The sequence below is a fragment of the Quercus robur genome, chromosome 2 (genome assembly GCF_932294415.1).
Source record: "Quercus robur chromosome 2, dhQueRobu3.1, whole genome shotgun sequence".
Taxonomy (NCBI): Eukaryota; Viridiplantae; Streptophyta; class Magnoliopsida; order Fagales; family Fagaceae; genus Quercus; species Quercus robur.
In genome coordinates this window covers 64,898,750-64,915,639 of record NC_065535.1, presented here as the reverse complement: position 1 = coordinate 64,915,639, position 16,890 = coordinate 64,898,750, and the positions used below count along the sequence as shown (strand labels likewise).

Here is a 16,890-nt window from a genome sequence, read left to right as displayed (position 1 = left end):
AAGATTTCTTTGTAACTTTTCAAGATCTCTTCAACTGAGAATAAAAAATAACGCAACTGAAGTAAGACAATTGCTTTCTATTTCCCTCTAGGTTAGTCTGGCATCTTATGTTTTAGAGGACCACAATTTGACTTCCTATAACCACTCTAAAAATAGGCCCGTGTGGTGTGATGTCAAATGCCATAAAAGATTTAAGTGTGTCTTCCTTATCACCAATTGATTTTGAGGTGGAATGGCATAGCTCACGGTTCGACATTATGATTTTTGAAGATTAAGCTTTCTTGTACATGTGACATGACGAGGAGGGAAGTCATGGTAGGGGACGTGGACGGTCCGGGAACCCATCTAAAGACTCATCACAGCTCAAGCAATAAAAGATAATCCATTGAAAGAAAGTATGAGATGGAAGCAGTTCGGAATGACGAATATCATGTGAAATTCTCCATTGGAGAAGCATCAAGGGGAAACGTTAAAGAGGGTGAGGCCTTGGAATCATCAGGTCTGGAAGCTCGGAAAGATTTGTTATGGATAGAGATTATATAAATGTGGAGGTAGATGGATAGGATACAGTGCCCATACATACAGGATTGAAGAACCTTAGTCCAGACAGAACAGAGAGAAATCTTGCAGTTAGAGTACCATGCTCCATAGAAGATCAAAGGAACTGTGGCAGTCAGACCACCAAAGGAGGCAGTTGAGAAGGGCACATGTAAGTGGGAAGCCAATTAAGTAGGCCAATTTCAAGGTTAACCTCTTCCTTCTACACTGGTCAAGAAAACCATTGTGGCACTATGGAGTCTATATGGTTCAGTGGAGGTATTCTCTCTTGAGAATGGCTTATATCTTATTAAATTTGGTGATTTGAGATGCAAGGATAATGTTGTCAGAGCTGAATGTTTGATCTTATGTAAACGGCAATCAGGAATGCAGCTACTTGATATTTTTGAGCAAAATACCAATCTAAATCAAGATCAAGAGACTCCCAATTGCGTACTGGACCCAACCTGTCTCAGTCATGTAGCCAGTGGGGCGAGTAAGCCTCATTAATCTCTATGCTAACAATTTATGGAATCTAGGCCACTCTGTAAGTAAATGTGGGTAAGGTACAGAGTAAGAAAAGAGGAAGGTATGGAGTCCAAAGAATCATGATAACAAAGTAGTTTCCACTGCCAATCCAAATGCAGAGACTAAAATAAACATATTGTAGAGAAGATTGTGGAAACACCTCAAGTCATAAAAAGGTATGCAATTACAAGCCCCACTCCGGATGAAAATATTGCAGAGAAAAGAAGAAAGTAAGAAACCAATCATGTGGATTGTTGCAAGCCCCATCAAGGCTTAAAACTGACAGTGGCGAATTATTATTGATGAGGCTCTATAAGTAGTACCAAAATTGAGTGTTACGACGAAGAAAGGAGCAATACATGGGAGAGAGGTGAATCATCAAGGAAAGGAAGTGAGTTCTCAACATCCCCAAATATTTCTCTATGAATTTCATGATGTGGAATGTAAGTGGTTTGAATAACCCCTTCAAGAAAAAGGAGGCCAAGGCAATAGTGAAAAAGGCATAAGTTTTCATTAACATTACTTAAGGAAGCTTTAAAGGAAAGAGGGGAAAAATAGACTAAAATCCACAAACATTTAACCTTGTAAGTAAGATTCATACTCTGTGACAAGAACATAATCTCAAAGTTACCCAACATTTCTATGTTTCATTTAAAAAATAGTAATAATAAGAGAAGAAAGGATATGTGTAGCTCTAGAGCCAATTGTAAGTTCTCTATGAAACTTGGAGAGCCAAACTATAAATATAGAAAGAGGGACCCTTGTCCCTTGTAAGGATAAAGCATATTTTCAAAACTTAGCGGGGACAACAAACATGGCCCCCCTTGGCCCTAAGGGAGATCCGCCGTTGAAAGTATTGACACTAACCCATCTATCTTTTTTCCTTTGCGTGTTCTCTTCCTTTGCCTGCCCCTGGATCTCATAGAATTTTCGCCATCTGTCTTTTCCTGTATTGAAACTTCAATGCTTCAATCACAGGAGTGAGTTAAAAAAAAAATCAAGAAAGTAGTATTTTTCTTCAGCCTAGCAAAATCCAAATAGTGGAAGCTCAATACTTCTTTACCTATCATAAACAAGAAATTAAGCACAAAAAGAGAATAAAGTTTTTTTTTTTTTTACACAGAAACATTAAAAATAAAGTGTAGAAGCATTAAAAAATCATAATGCAAAGCTCACCCTCTCTGGAACAAGATTTGGTTTGTCTTGGCTCTTCTTCTTCTTGCATGAAAGTGGGTTTGGGCCCTGCAATTTTCAAGATAGCGTAAGCCCATTAGCATCAATGACAATTATGAAAAAGAAAAGGTCCATTTTATAGCAACATTCAAAACACCACAGTCAATTCAATTTTTACTGACATAATTAATGTCAAACAGATTGAGCTGTAAGAGTTAATGGTGATATTAGAAAGTTGAAACAGTTCTCTATAAATCTGGTCTCAAATATCCTGTTACATGATTCTAATTAAATGATCTTATACAAGCACTGTTCATTTTCTATCCCAAAATAAGAAAATAATTTCTTGCTATTTTTAATCCTAAGCACCTTTCAAAATTTGAGAGGTAGTGAGAAATTGATGACCTACGTAGGTAGAACAGTGCATTAGAACAAGTAGAAATTGGCTTTATTATGACAACGCCAACAACAAAGCCTTAGTCCCAAAACTTTGGCATCGGCTAGCTTATCATGACAATGTGCTCAAAAATTGACAATGCTTTATAATAATATCATTTCTCAACAATCATGTTTGTCATTTGAGATTTGTACTTGAGCATGGTTATATAAGGTTTTTATGCACTTCCAGCTCAGCTATGCATCTTTTAGCACAAACTGCAAAGTATATTATTTTTATATGATTAGCTAAATTAGATTATACCACACATCAGATACAAGTACAAGTATCTTTACTCTGAAGAATCAAGGATGGTAGCAGCTCGTAAGGTACAATCAAGATATATACCCCCAATATAGCTACATAAAGTTCTAGAAATTATTCAGCTGAGTAATAATTTAAGATACCTTCATCATTTTGGGTTGACAAATATTTTTCAAATACCAGTTTATCAAAAGCTCTATCTCTAGATGAAGCACTCAACAAGGCTCTTCATATTAACACCATGAATGCCCTGTGATAAACTTCCTATCCTTCTTTAGAACCTCCATGCCAACTCTAGGTTTTGAAGGGTCTATGTCTACAATAATTTTAACATTTCAAATCAAGTTTAAGATGCACAGACAAGTGAGAATGTAAGGAATATTAATCAACAAGAAACAAGCTTGAAGCAATCAAGAAAAACAAAAAGGAAATGAGCGTGGATGATAACCTTTGCCCTCTTTCTCTTAAATTGAACTTTATCCTTCACATCTATTCCTTTTCTTGCAGTTTTTGGCTTTGTTACAATCCCCATCCCATTGTTGTCATCCTCTGAATCATCATTTTCATCGGGAGAATCATTTGTTTCCTCATCAGCCGACCTATTCTTCCTCTTCCGTAACATCTTATATTCCAACTCAGTCATATGCATGCGTTTTTCTTCAGAGTTTTTGACAAATTCCCGTTGAAATGAAGATGGAGGCTCTAAGAAAAGGGCTTTTCTTAAACCATATATGACCGGAACACCTGGAATCTGCAATTGAATAGACAATGTGATAAATCAAAGCATATAAAGAGCACATTTCTATACTTGCATTGTGCGCATCAAAAAAATAAAAAAAAAAGCATAAGAATTCAAATAGATAATAAATCAATAACAATAAATTAAAACATCAAGCAAGCTATCGGGTCAAACAGAAAACAAAACAGACTAACCTCCTGCAAACTCTTCCGCAAATCAACGTCTTGAGAAGCAACAAAGAAGTGTTCGGAATTATTTTGTCCAATAATATCCTTGATGCAAGCATCAGCACTTGTACTATTCTCATGATCACATCTGTCATACAAGTTTGATTCCAAATAAGAAAAACCAAAAAAAGAAAAAAGAAAAAAAGTCCTTATAGAAACATGACAAACTAAAGTTTAAGCAATAAATTCAACAACAAAAAAATCTTAGTCCCAAATTATTTGGGGTCAACTATGAATCCTCAACAGATTAGTTAGAGTCGGCCACATTTATTATTTTCCTCCATTTCTATACTATTCAAAGTCATTTGTTCTTTAAGCCATTAAATATAACAAAAACAACAACAATAAAATAATAATAATAATAAAAAAAAAAAAAAAAAAATCTTAGTCCAAATTATTTAGTCAGTCTGCCACATTTATTATTTTCCTCTATTCTATACTATCCAAAGTCATTTGTTCTTTAAGCCATTAAATACAACAACAAAACCTTAGACCCAAATTTTCTGGGGTCGGCTAGAAATCCTCAACAGATTAATCAGAGTTGGCCACATTTATAGCCATTTGTTCTTCAAGCCATTAAATGAAAAGAGAGAGAGAGGTGACCTGGCAGGAGCAAGGAGATGAGCAGCCTGAAGAGATTCAGAATAAGAGATGCCAAGTCCCTTTAACTCAGCAATAACACACCTAAGTAAAAACAAATAGGGGGGGTTTAATGAAATAATAAAAAAACTCAAACATTAAAGAAATGAAGAAGAAGAAGAAGAAGAAGAAGAAATACTTGGTAGTGAAGAGTTTGACAGGGGCAGACAGAATGTTGGAGAGGGCATTGTCCGCAGGTTTAATGGCATGGGAAACGAGGTGGTGAACAAAAGTACCGTCACATAAGACCTTGAATGGCTGTCTGAACCCAAAGCATGCTGTGTAGAACCTCACACTCTTCCTATGTCGCTTCTGCTTTTTCACTCTCATCTTTCCTTTTTTCAAATTCGAGGAGGAGGCTCTGTCTTCGGGTGTGGAGGTTTTGTTTTGGTTTCAACGAGAACAAGGCGGTGGGTGTGGTGTGTTCTACTGTACTTCTAATTTTCTTAGGGTTTAAGGGTTTTTGGGCTTTTTATTTTGGGTAAATTTCAATTCGGGCTTTAACCAAAAAACAAAATTTCTGTTATACCCGGTTAAACATTGCAAGCCCAAAAAAATTTCTTGGTCTAAATAAAAAAAATTGTCCCAAAAATAACATCATTATCTTCTAGACAAACCAAAATTCAACAAAATAAACGACAAATCTGGTCTAAGAAATTAAACACAAAACAATCAATAATCAAAACGGATAAAAAATCTCAAATTCCTAAAAATTTTACCATTCTTTTTCTCATTCTTGCTCTTCTTTTTTCTTTCAACTCTTGCTCTCCGCCTCTCTCATTCTTTCTCTCCACTCCCACTGTCAGGGCCGGCCCTAGACCAAGCTTCCTGCGATCTCATCTTTTTTTTTTTTTTTTTCCCGCTGCTGCGTTTGGGTTTTGATTCTGCAGAACTTAAGAATGGCTGAATGGGTTTTGAGTTTTGACTTTTGAGGTATTTGGGATTTCTGATTTTTTGCCTTTCACTAGACTCCTCTTTAGATTTGTTAAAGACTTAAGCTTTCTCTGGGCAGTGGGCTGAAACGTTTCACCATGTTTGGGCCTTCAAGCTTCTTCTTTTTTTTTTTTTTTGGGTGTGTTATAGGTGCAATAGGATTTGTTTTATGTTTTTCGTGGGTGCCTTCTTGGCAGACATCTTCTTGGCTGAGCTGGGGCGCTGGGCTTGTACAGTGTTGTGTTATTTTTTTTTAAATCTTGTGTTTATATATATATATATATATATATATATATATATATATATATTAGTTATTGGTAATATAATGAATAAATCTTTATTTATGCAGGTTGAGATAGCTAAAAACTTGTTATTATTCGGTGAAATTACAATAATACTTTTTATATAAATCAGGTTCTATTTCTCGTTTGTTCTACACTTGAAAGTTATTTTTTATTTTAGTCTTTATAAATATATTGTTTGATTAAAAATGTCTTGTGGGGCTAGTGAATTCGCGGCCCAGTCCCACTCTACATGGGGGCTCAGGGCTTAGGGCCCAAGCCGAGGAGAGCCATTGCCGAGGATGACCCCTTACTCGGCACCTCACGAAATGCCTGAAGAAAAGGAGAAACTAAGTTTAGGGGCAGGGTAAGGGAAAAACTACCAACATCATAATACCAAACCATGTATTTGACAAGTCCATACTTTAAACCATACCCTTTAACTTTCCCAACGACCCCAAACCATACTGGGTATGGGTTGACAGGACAGGTCTGCACCCCAGAAAAGTGAAACTTACACGTGGACTCCAAAAAGGAAAACAAACATGAGTATAAAAGGGGGGGACAGCGTCCGAGGACAGGGCCTGGAACTCTCACGAATGGGAGGGCCTAGCGAGTCAAGCCAGACCCGCCCATACAAGAATTCCCATAAACGCCACGATCAAACCGTTCACTTGTGCCCAAGGTCATGCCTTTCAAGCCCACTCTCTACAAATCATATTGTTGGGGCCCTTTGCATGTGAGCCCAACGTCAATCTTGGGCCGTTAAACAAATCGTGCTCTTACAATTGGCGCCGTCTGTGGGAAAGGCTTGCGCATTGGCGCAGGTGGTGGTGGAGTTGAGCCTCTGTCAGGCAAATGTCTGTGAAAGTTCCTCCATTTCCAGCGACGTGCTGTTGTTGCTCCGACATAGATTTCCACTAGGGGCTACGCCTCGCAGTGCCAATGGCATGGGCAATTCTAGGGGCTTCAAACATCAAGCTAGCTCCCCCTACCTTGTTCGAGGAGCTAACATTCGGAAAATAAATAAATAAATGAATGACTACAAGTTTTGGACAGAACCAAGGCCTTGCATGGTCCTCGGACTCAAGCCTCTGGGGAAACCAACTACTTACAAGAAAAATCACAAGTTTTGGACAGAACCAAGACCTTGCATGGTCCTCGGACTCAAGCTTCTAGGGAAACCAACTACTTACAAGAAAAATCACAAGTTTTGGACAGAACCAAGGCCTTGCATGGTCCTCGGACTTAAGCCTCTGGGGAAACCAACTACTTACAAGAAAAATCACAAGTTTTGGACAGAACCAAGGCCTTGCATGGTCCTCGGACTCAAGCTTCTGGGGAAACCAACTACTTACAAGAAAAATCACAAGTTTTGGACAGAACCAAGGCCTTGCATGGTCCTCGGACTCAAGCCTCTGGGGAAACCAACTACTTACAAGAAAAATCACAAGTTTTGGACAGAACCAAGGCCTTGCATGGTCCTCGGACTCAAGCCTCTGGGGAAACCAACTACTTACAAGAAAAATCACAAGTTTTGGACAGAACCAAGGCCCTGCATGGTCCTCGGACTCAAGCCTATGGGGAAACCAAATACGCAAAAGAAAAATCACAAGTTTTGGACAGAACCAAGGCCTTGCATGGTCTTCGGACTCAAGCCTCTGGGGAAACCAACTACTTACAAGAAAAATCACAAGTTTTGGACAGAACCAAGGCCTTGCATGGTCTTCGGACTCAAGCCTATGGGGAAACCAAATAGTCAAAAGAAAAATCACAAGTTTTGGACAGAACCAAGGCCTTGCATGGTCCTCGGACTCAAGCCTCTGGGGAAACCAACTACTTACAAGAAAAATCACAAGTTTTGGACAGAACAAAGGCCTTGCATGGTCCTCGGACTCAAGCCTCTGGGGAAACCAACTACTTACAAGAAAAATCACAAGTTTTGGACAGAACCAAGACCTTGCATGGTCCTCGGACTCAAGCCTCTGGGGAAACCAACTATTTACAAGAAAAATCACAAGTTTTGGACAGAACCAAGGCCTTGCATGGTCCTCGGACTCAAGCCTCTGGGGAAACCAACTACTTACAAGAAAAATCACAAGTTTTGGACAGAACCAAGACCTTGCATGGTCCTCGGACTCAAGCTTCTGGGGAAACCAACTACTTACAAGAAAAATCACAAGTTTTGGACAGAACCAAGGCCTTGCATGGTCCTCGGACTCAAGCCTCTGGGGAAACCAACTACTTACAAGAAAAATCACAAGTTTTGGACAGAACCAAGGCCTTGCATGGTCCTCGGACTCAAGCCTCTGGGGAAACCAACTACTTACAAGAAAAATCACAAGTTTTGGACAGAACCAAGGCCCTGCATGGTCCTCGGACTCAAGCCTATGGGGAAACCAAATACGCAAAAGAAAAATCACAAGTTTTGGACAGAACCAAGGCCTTGCATGGTCTTCGGACTCAAGCCTCTGGGGAAACCAACTACTTACAAGAAAAATCACAAGTTTTGGACAGAACCAAGGCCTTGCATGGTCTTCGGACTCAAGCCTATGGGGAAACCAAATACTCAAAAGAAAAATCACAAGTTTTGGACAGAACCAAGGTCTTGCATGGTCCTCGGACTCAAGCTTCTGGGGAAACCAACTACTTACAAGAAAAATCACAAGTTTTGGACAGAACAAAGGCCTTGCATGGTCCTCGGACTCAAGCCTCAGGGGAAACCAACTACTTACAAGAAAAATCACAAGTTTTGGACAGAACCAAGACCTTGCATGGTCCTCGGACTCAAGCCTCTGGGGAAACCAACTATTTACAAGAAAAATCACAAGTTTTGGACAGAACCAAGGCCTTGCATGGTCCTCGGACTCAAGCTTCTGGGGAAACCAACTACTTACAAGAAAAATCACAAGTTTTGGACAGAACCAAGGCCCTGCATGGTCCTCGGACTCAAGCCTATGGGGAAACCAACTACTTACAAGAAAAATCACAAGTTTTGGACAGAACCAAGACCTTGCATGGTCCTCGGACTCAAGCTTCTGGGGAAACCAACTACTTACAAGAAAAATCACAAGTTTTGGACAGAACCAAGGCCCTGCATGGTCCTCGGACTCAAGCCTATGGGGAAACCAACTACTTACAAGAAAAATCACAAGTTTTGGACAGAACCAAGACCTTGCATGGTCCTCGGACTCAAGCTTCTAGGGAAACCAACTACTTACAAGAAAAATCACAAGTTTTGGACAGAACCAAGGCCTTGCATGGTCCTCGGACTCAAGCCTCTGGGGAAACCAACTACTTACAAGAAAAATCACAAGTTTTGGACAGAACCAAGGCCTTGCATGGTCCTCGGACTCAAGCCTCTGGGGAAACCAACTACTTACAAGAAAAATCCCAAGTTTTGGACAGAACCAAGGCCTTGCATGGTCCTCAGACTCAAGCCTCTGGGGAAACCAACTACTTACAAGAAAAATCCCAAGTTTTGGACAGAACCAAGACCTTGCATGGTCCTCGGACTCAAGCTTCTGGGGAAACCAACTACTTACAAGAAAAATCACAAGTTTTGGACAGAACCAAGGCCTTGCATGGTCCTCGGACTCAAGCCTCTGGGGAAACCAACTACTTACAAGAAAAATCACAAGTTTTGGACAGAACCAAGGCCTTGCATGGTCCTCGGACTCAAGCCTCTGGGGAAACCAACTACTTACAAGAAAAATCACAAGTTTTGGACAGAACCAAGGCCCTGCATGGTCCTCGGACTCAAGCCTATGGGGAAACCAAATACGCAAAAGAAAAATCACAAGTTTTGGACAGAACCAAGGCCTTGCATGGTCCTCGGACTCAAGCCTCTGGGGAAACCAACTACTTACAAGAAAAATCACAAGTTTTGGACAGAACCAAGGCCTTGCATGGTCTTCGGACTCAAGCCTATGGGGAAACCAAATACTCAAAAGAAAAATCACAAGTTTTGGACAGAACCAAGGTCTTGCATGGTCCTCGGACTCAAGCCTCTGGGGAAACCAACTACTTACAAGAAAAATCACAAGTTTTGGACAGAACAAAGGCCTTGCATGGTCCTCGGACTCAAGCCTCAGGGGAAACCAACTACTTACAAGAAAAATCACAAGTTTTGGACAGAACCAAGACCTTGCATGGTCCTCGGACTCAAGCCTCTGGGGAAACCAACTATTTACAAGAAAAATCACAAGTTTTGGACAGAACTAAGGCCTTGCATGGTCCTCGGACTCAAGCCTCTGGGGAAACCAACTACTTACAAGAAAAATCACAAGTTTTGGACAGAACCAAGGCCCTGCATGGTCCTCGGACTCAAGCCTATGGGGAAACCAAATACGCAAAAGAAAAATCACAAGTTTTGGACAGAACCAAGGCCTTGCATGGTCTTCGGACTCAAGCCTCTGGGGAAACCAACTACTTACAAGAAAAATCACAAGTTTTGGACAGAACCAAGGCCTTGCATGGTCTTCGGACTCAAGCCTATGGGGAAACCAAATACTCAAAAGAAAAATCACAAGTTTTGGACAGAACCAAGGTCTTGCATGGTCCTCGGACTCAAGCCTCTGGGGAAACCAACTACTTACAAGAAAAATCACAAGTTTTGGACAGAACAAAGGCCTTGCATGGTCCTCGGACTCAAGCCTCAGGGGAAACCAACTACTTACAAGAAAAATCACAAGTTTTGGACAGAACCAAGACCTTGCATGGTCCTCGGACTCAAGCCTCTGGGGAAACCAACTATTTACAAGAAAAATCACAAGTTTTGGACAGAACAAAGGCCTTGCATGGTCCTCGGACTCAAGCCTCAGGGGAAACCAACTACTTACAAGAAAAATCACAAGTTTTGGACAGAACCAAGACCTTGCATGGTCCTCGGACTCAAGCCTCTGGGGAAACCAACTACTTACAAGAAAAATCACAAGTTTTGGACAGAACCAATGCCCTGCATGGTCCTCGGACTCAAGCCTATGGGGAAACCAACTACTTACAAGAAAAATCACAAGTTTTGGACAGAACCAAGACCTTGCATGGTCTTCGGACTCAAGCCTATGGGGAAACCAAATACTCAAAAGAAAAATCACAAGTTTTGGACAGAACCAAGGTCTTGCATGGTCCTCGGACTCAAGCCTCTGGGGAAACCAACTACTTACAAGAAAAATCACAAGTTTTGGACAGAACAAAGGCCTTGCATGGTCCTCGGACTCAAGCCTCAGGGGAAACCAACTACTTACAAGAAAAATCACAAGTTTTGGACAGAACCAAGACCTTGCATGGTCCTCGGACTCAAGCCTCTGGGGAAACCAACTATTTACAAGAAAAATCACAAGTTTTGGACAGAACCAAGGCCTTGCATGGTCCTCGGACTCAAGCTTCTGGGGAAACCAACTACTTACAAGAAAAATCACAAGTTTTGGACAGAACCAAGGCCCTGCATGGTTCTCGGACTCAAGCCTATGGGGAAACCAACTACTTACAAGAAAAATCACAAGTTTTGGACAGAACCAAGACCTTGCATGGTCCTCGGACTCAAGCTTCTAGGGAAACCAACTACTTACAAGAAAAATCACAAGTTTTGGACAGAACCAAGGCCTTGCATGGTCCTCGGACTCAAGCCTCTGGGGAAACCAACTACTTACAAGAAAAATCACAAGTTTTGGACAGAACCAAGGCCTTGCATGGTCCTCGGACTCAAGCCTCTGGGGAAACCAACTACTTACAAGAAAAATCCCAAGTTTTGGACAGAACCAAGGCCTTGCATGGTCCTCAGACTCAAGCCTCTGGGGAAACCAACTACTTACAAGAAAAATCCCAAGTTTTGGACAGAACCAAGGCCCTGCATGGTCCTCGGACTCAAGCCTATGGGGAAACCAAATACGCAAAAGAAAAATCACAAGTTTTGGACAGAACCAAGGCCTTGCATGGTCCTCGGACTCAAGCCTTTGGGGAAACCAACTACTTACAAGAAAAATCATAAGTTTTGGACAGAACCAAGGCCCTGCATGGTCCTCGGACTCAAGCCTATGGGGAAACCAAATACGCAAAAGAAAAATCACAAGTTTTGGACAGAACCAAGGCCTTGCATGGTCCTCGGACTCAAGCCTCTGGGGAAACCAACTACTTACAAGAAAAATCATAAGTTTTGGACAGAACCAAGGCCCTGCATGGTCCTCGGACTCAAGCCTATGGGGAAACCAAATACGCAAAAGAAAAATCACAAGTTTTGGACAGAACCAAGGCCTTGCATGGTCCTCGGACTCAAGCCTCTGGGGAAACCAACTACTTACAAGAAAAATCACAAGTTTTGGACAGAACCAAGGCCTTGCATGGTTCTCGGACTCAAGCCTATGGGGAAACCAAATACGCAAAAGAAAAATTACAAGTTTTGGACAGAACCAAGGCCTTGCATGGTCCTCGGACTCAAGCCTCTGGAGAAACCAACTACTTACAAGAAAAATCACAAGTTTTGGACAGAAGCAAGGCCTTGCATGGTCCTCGGACTCAAGCCTCTGGGGAAACCAACTACTTACAAGAAAAATCACAAGTTTTGGACAGAACCAAGGCCTTGCATGGTCCTCGGACTCAAGCCTATGGGGAAACCAAGTACTTAAAAGAAAAATCACAAGTTTTGGATAGAACTAAGGCCTTACATGGTCCTCGGACTCAAGCCTATGGGGAAGCCAAGTACTTAAAAGAAAAACTACATTACATGGACCTTAGAATCTATCCGAGGAGAACTCTCCATTAACAATTTGGTTAATTCCTAAACTGCATGGATTCTCAAGTCTGCTCTCGGATCCTCAGTACCAAAGGGATTGATGCAATATAGAGCAATATGTTACCAAAAACACAATTGGAGTCCCTTACTGCTCGGTTACCCCCTCGGATGAATTATTTAGAGTTTATCGTTCTCGGACGGTTTCCTCGCACTTATTACAGAATATTCAGCTGTTATCTCGGTTAGTTTCCTAAGTTTAATTTACTGTGAATTATCGTTATTATGCCTGGTAATGTCGGTAAATTAGAATTAGTTGGATTATATTTCAAGGTTTCCTGCTCTAAGTATCATTGAAGAAAAACACACATGGAGCACACCTATTCACAAAGTAGTGTTGCAAAAAAGAAAAATATTCAAAACAAGTAAATAAATTCCCCTTTTATTAAAACAAAGAAATAGTACAGCGTACAATGAAAAGTTGGAATCAGCTTATATTAAAGCTAACTACATAATCGAAAAGAAAGATACAAGAGAATAAGATAAAGCCGAGGAGCTAGTACAGAGGAGAGGTTGGCTGCTGCTTCAAGACTTTGTTCAAGGAAAACCATTCATCAACACTTTTACATGCCCATAACTCAGGCAGCAAAAGAACCCAACGTGGGGCCTGCACCATTGAAGAAAAGGTGTAGAGAGCCCAGCTTCAGGCTAGCGCAGCTGAAGAAAAGGTGCAGGGAACCCAACTTGAGGCCCACACCGTTGAAGAAAAGGTGCCGGGAACCGGAAGTTGAGGAGCCTACACAAAAATTTGCCTGCGACAAGGCAGACGGCGCTGATGGCGGAAAACTTCACTTCTGATGCACCAAGAATCTGGTGTGACCAGTACCTGCTTCGGATTTTGACTAAAAGAAGGAGAAACACCATTTCCCCCTTTGTCAAGACGGAGTATTTTCTTGAATCTGTGCCTCCCTTGCCCAGACCACGCTACCTTGAGTCTCGGAAGGATCCGACGCCTCTGTGGCGGAGGGAGTTCTTTCACCCCAACCCGCGCCTCAAACATATTATACTAAGGGTGGATAACACCGGATATGGAAGCTGTGATTATGGCTGAAGGATTATGGTTTGGGAGGAAACTGAAGGATTTGTGTGTAAGTGGAGCAACCTCCTATCCTATTTATTTAAAAGACAAGGAGGTGGCATTTAATTCACGCAGAGTTCCAAGGAACGCTACAGACAAAATGGTTTCGGCTCAATTCCCAACGCCACCTGCAACCATAAGATTAAAGGATTCTCGTGAAGGCGCATCTCGAACACTGAAACGTCAAAGGGCACCGCGTGACTAAAGACTAAAGTAATGCCTCTTAATCCAGTGCATCTCCTATGTAAAGGGAAAATCCCAAACATCAAAAAGTACATAATCTGAGTTAGATGTGATGTGGGCCCAGCATTATCAAAATCCTCATCCCCAACTAAAAGTCGGGCAGCAGGATTTTGAGGGGCTATTGTGGGGCTAGTGAATTCGTGGCCCAGTCCCACTCTACATGGGGGCCCAGGGCTTAGGGCCCAAGCCGAGAAGAGCCATTGCCGAGGACGACCCCTTGCTCGGCACCTCACGAAATGCCTGAAGAAAAGGAGAAACTAAGTTCAGGGGCAGGGTAAGGGAAAAGCTACCAACATCATAATACCAAACCCTGTATCTGACAAGTCCATACTTTAAACCATACCCTTTAACTTTCCCAACGACCCCAAACCATACTGGGTATGGGTTGACAGGCTAGGTCTGCACCCCAGAAAAGTGAAACTTACACGTGGACTCTAAAGAGGAAAACAAACATGAGTATAAAAGAGGGGGACAGCGTCCGAGGACGGGGCCTGGAACTCTCACGAATGGGAGGGCCTAGCGAGTCAAGCCAGACCCGCCCGTACAAGAATTCCCATAGACGCCACGATCAAACCGTTCACCTGTGCTCAAGGTCATGCCTTTCAAGCCCACTCTCTACAAATCATATTGTTGGGGCCCTTTGCATGTGAGCCCAACGTCAATCTTGGGCCGTTAAACAAATCGTGCTCTTACATGTCTACTAGAAAATATGCATTTGGATATAAAAAACATAAAAAAAGAAAAAGAAAAATTAATTGAGTCTAAAAAATGATCAATAAATAAATTTGTTATTAGTAATAAATAAAATATAACACAAAATTTAGATGAAAATATCACAAATGGGCAAGAAATTTACCAAAAAGAGTTAGAAGATAATGAAATGATACAATTGCAAGATAACAATGATGTTCAATTTTGCAATACAACAAATCTTGATAATGAACTTCAAAAGAATTTAGAAGAAAATGAAAATAATGATGAAAATGTCACAAATGAACAAATTCACCATAATGATGTTCAACTAGAAGAAAATGAAAATAATAATGACATGTTGAATTATATTCCTTCAAATATTTATGATCCAGGTAATTGGAAAATATTGACACAAAATTAAGAGATTTATTAGTAGAAAGAAAATTAGATTTTAAATGAAATATATTATAATATAAAAATATTAAATAAATATTAATTTAATTAATACATAAGAATAAAAAAAAGGTTTCATTTTAGTTCTCGCCTTAGGCCCAAAATGTCTAGGGCTGACCTTGATTGTATGAGTAGGCCTTTGGTGTGTGTGAAACGGTCCCCTTAGCTTTTTGCCTTTTTAAAATTTATTTTATTTTATTTTAAATGAATTTCAATAATTGGGAGGATTTGAACCCTTGGTTTGAATTTCCTCTTACCCCTCTTTCAATAGGTTGACAACTTAAACCTACCCTTGTGGGTACCTGTCTCACTTGCACTTACTAAATGGGTTTTACCCACCTTGCATAGCAAATGAGATGGGGATGGGAATTAACATTTTTCTTCATACTCACCTCGTCTATATTTAAACAATTAAATAATATTTTTATAGGATTTAGGTTATATATATGCTTTTTTAGCTTTCAAACTTTAAATTTATGATTTTTTTAATGTATTGTTGAATATATATTTTTATGTTTTAAGATTTAAATTGTTTATAAATTTAAATTATTGTATTGTTATGTTTGAATTATTTTTGTGTCTCTAAATACTTGAATTGTTGTATTGTTATGTTTTGAGAATGTTTTGTAATATTATAACTTGTTTAAAAAAAAAGTTTTATGAGTTTGATTTAATGTATTCAAACTTTTAATAAATTGCATATGTAAAAAAAAAATTTGATGTGGCAAGATGGATACTCGCCTGCTAGTAAAAGGCGGGAAAAAAACCTGCCTTGAAGCTAGTGTGGGGCATGGGCAAGGAATAAAAAAACTACTCCATGCCTGACTTCTTGTCATTCCTATTTCTCAATTTTAGTTAGCATGTCTATTTTACCAAAAATTCTTATCAAAGTCATCTTTTTCAAGAATATCTCTCGTTCTAAGTAGCAATTTGAAGAGTTTCTTATCTTGTTGATGTACACAAACCATGATCATTCAATTCCCTCTAATTACAGAACTTCTTGATTCCATTTTGTTTCTTTTGGATTCATTTTTCTTCACGATTTTGTTCTTTGTCTTTCTTCTTTCTAATATGTTTTTTTTTTTTTTTTTTTTTTAAATTTTCCGTTAGTTTGGTTTTTCTTTTCAAAGTTAATGATCTTGAGTTTGTTTGAATCATGTAATATGGCCACTACCCAACGGTCTTGTATAGTCATCTGCTTGAAGAGATCTAGTTGCTTCTTATAACTATTGTTGCTTGGAGTTTGCTTTTGTGCATAGAGATGGGAATAGAGTGGCTAGATTGATGGCAAACGGGTCTTGTTCTAATGTTAATATTTGTTTGGATAACATACCCCCTCTTGCTTTGTTGTTGCTTCAACAAATGATGTACATTCCCCCCCCCCCCCCCCCCCCCCCCCTCTTTTTTTAAGTTTTGTGAATAAAATTTCTAACATTTTCTCCAAAAAAAAAAAAAAAAGTCCTTCAATTGTGGTTTCAATTAATTAAATTGATAAAATTTTTGGTCCTAGAATAAGGGATTTAAATCCCATACACAAAATAAAATAAAATTCATTGGTCTCTTAACTTGTTGGTAAAGAAAAATCATTATGAAACAGATACTATAGGTTTTAAAATCTATCGTATCTACTAAAAGAATTACTCCCTCGATTATTAATTGTGTCAATTCAATCTTCAAATATACTTGTGTAAATTTAGTCCCTAAACTTTCAAAATCAAATCAATTTTTATTCTAAGATTTTATTTATTAAAAAAAAAAAATTCATATTCACTTAAAATTGAACAAAATTAACTCAAAGTACAGTTCAAAGGTTATTACGGAAATTGTAAAATTTATAAATCATCTCAATTCCAACTAGTAATTTTGTTAAAATTTAAAT

The 16,890-nt window shown here is 39.6% G+C and overlaps 1 protein-coding gene across 2 annotated transcripts; it reads right to left on the bottom strand.

Annotated features, from left to right (window-relative positions):
• Window positions 1-1,620: 1,620 nt before the first annotated feature.
• LOC126714491 (uncharacterized) lies at window positions 1,621-5,250 on the bottom strand. Of its 2 annotated transcripts, none has more exons than XM_050414658.1 (6): window positions 4,683-5,248; window positions 4,508-4,588; window positions 3,872-3,992; window positions 3,387-3,689; window positions 2,242-2,307; window positions 1,621-2,012 (listed from the first exon to the last, which is right to left on the bottom strand). In XM_050414658.1, the coding sequence occupies exons 1-6, from the start codon at window positions 4,871-4,873 to the stop codon at window positions 1,896-1,898; spliced, it is 879 nt and encodes a 292-aa protein (XP_050270615.1). In that variant the 5' UTR covers window positions 4,874-5,248; the 3' UTR covers window positions 1,621-1,895. The 2 variants fall into 2 exon arrangements, with proteins under 2 accessions (XP_050270615.1, XP_050270616.1); XM_050414659.1 differs by having other exon boundaries at window positions 1,883-2,031; window positions 4,683-5,250.
• Window positions 5,251-16,890: the final 11,640 nt, after the last annotated feature.

Bases quoted from the DNA above. Each gene is read 5' to 3' on its own strand.
- LOC126714491 (XM_050414658.1), bottom strand. From the start codon at position 4,873: ATGAGAGTGAAAAAGCAGAAGCGACATAGGAAGAGTGTGAGGTTCTAC. The intron at 3,690-3,871 runs GTTAGTCTGTTT...ATTCAATTGCAG, and splicing joins TGCGGAAGAGTTTGCAGGAG to ATTCCAGGTGTTCCGGTCAT. The intron at 2,308-3,386 runs GTTATCATCCAC...TGAAAATTGCAG, and splicing joins TTAAGAGAAAGAGGGCAAAG to GGCCCAAACCCACTTTCATG.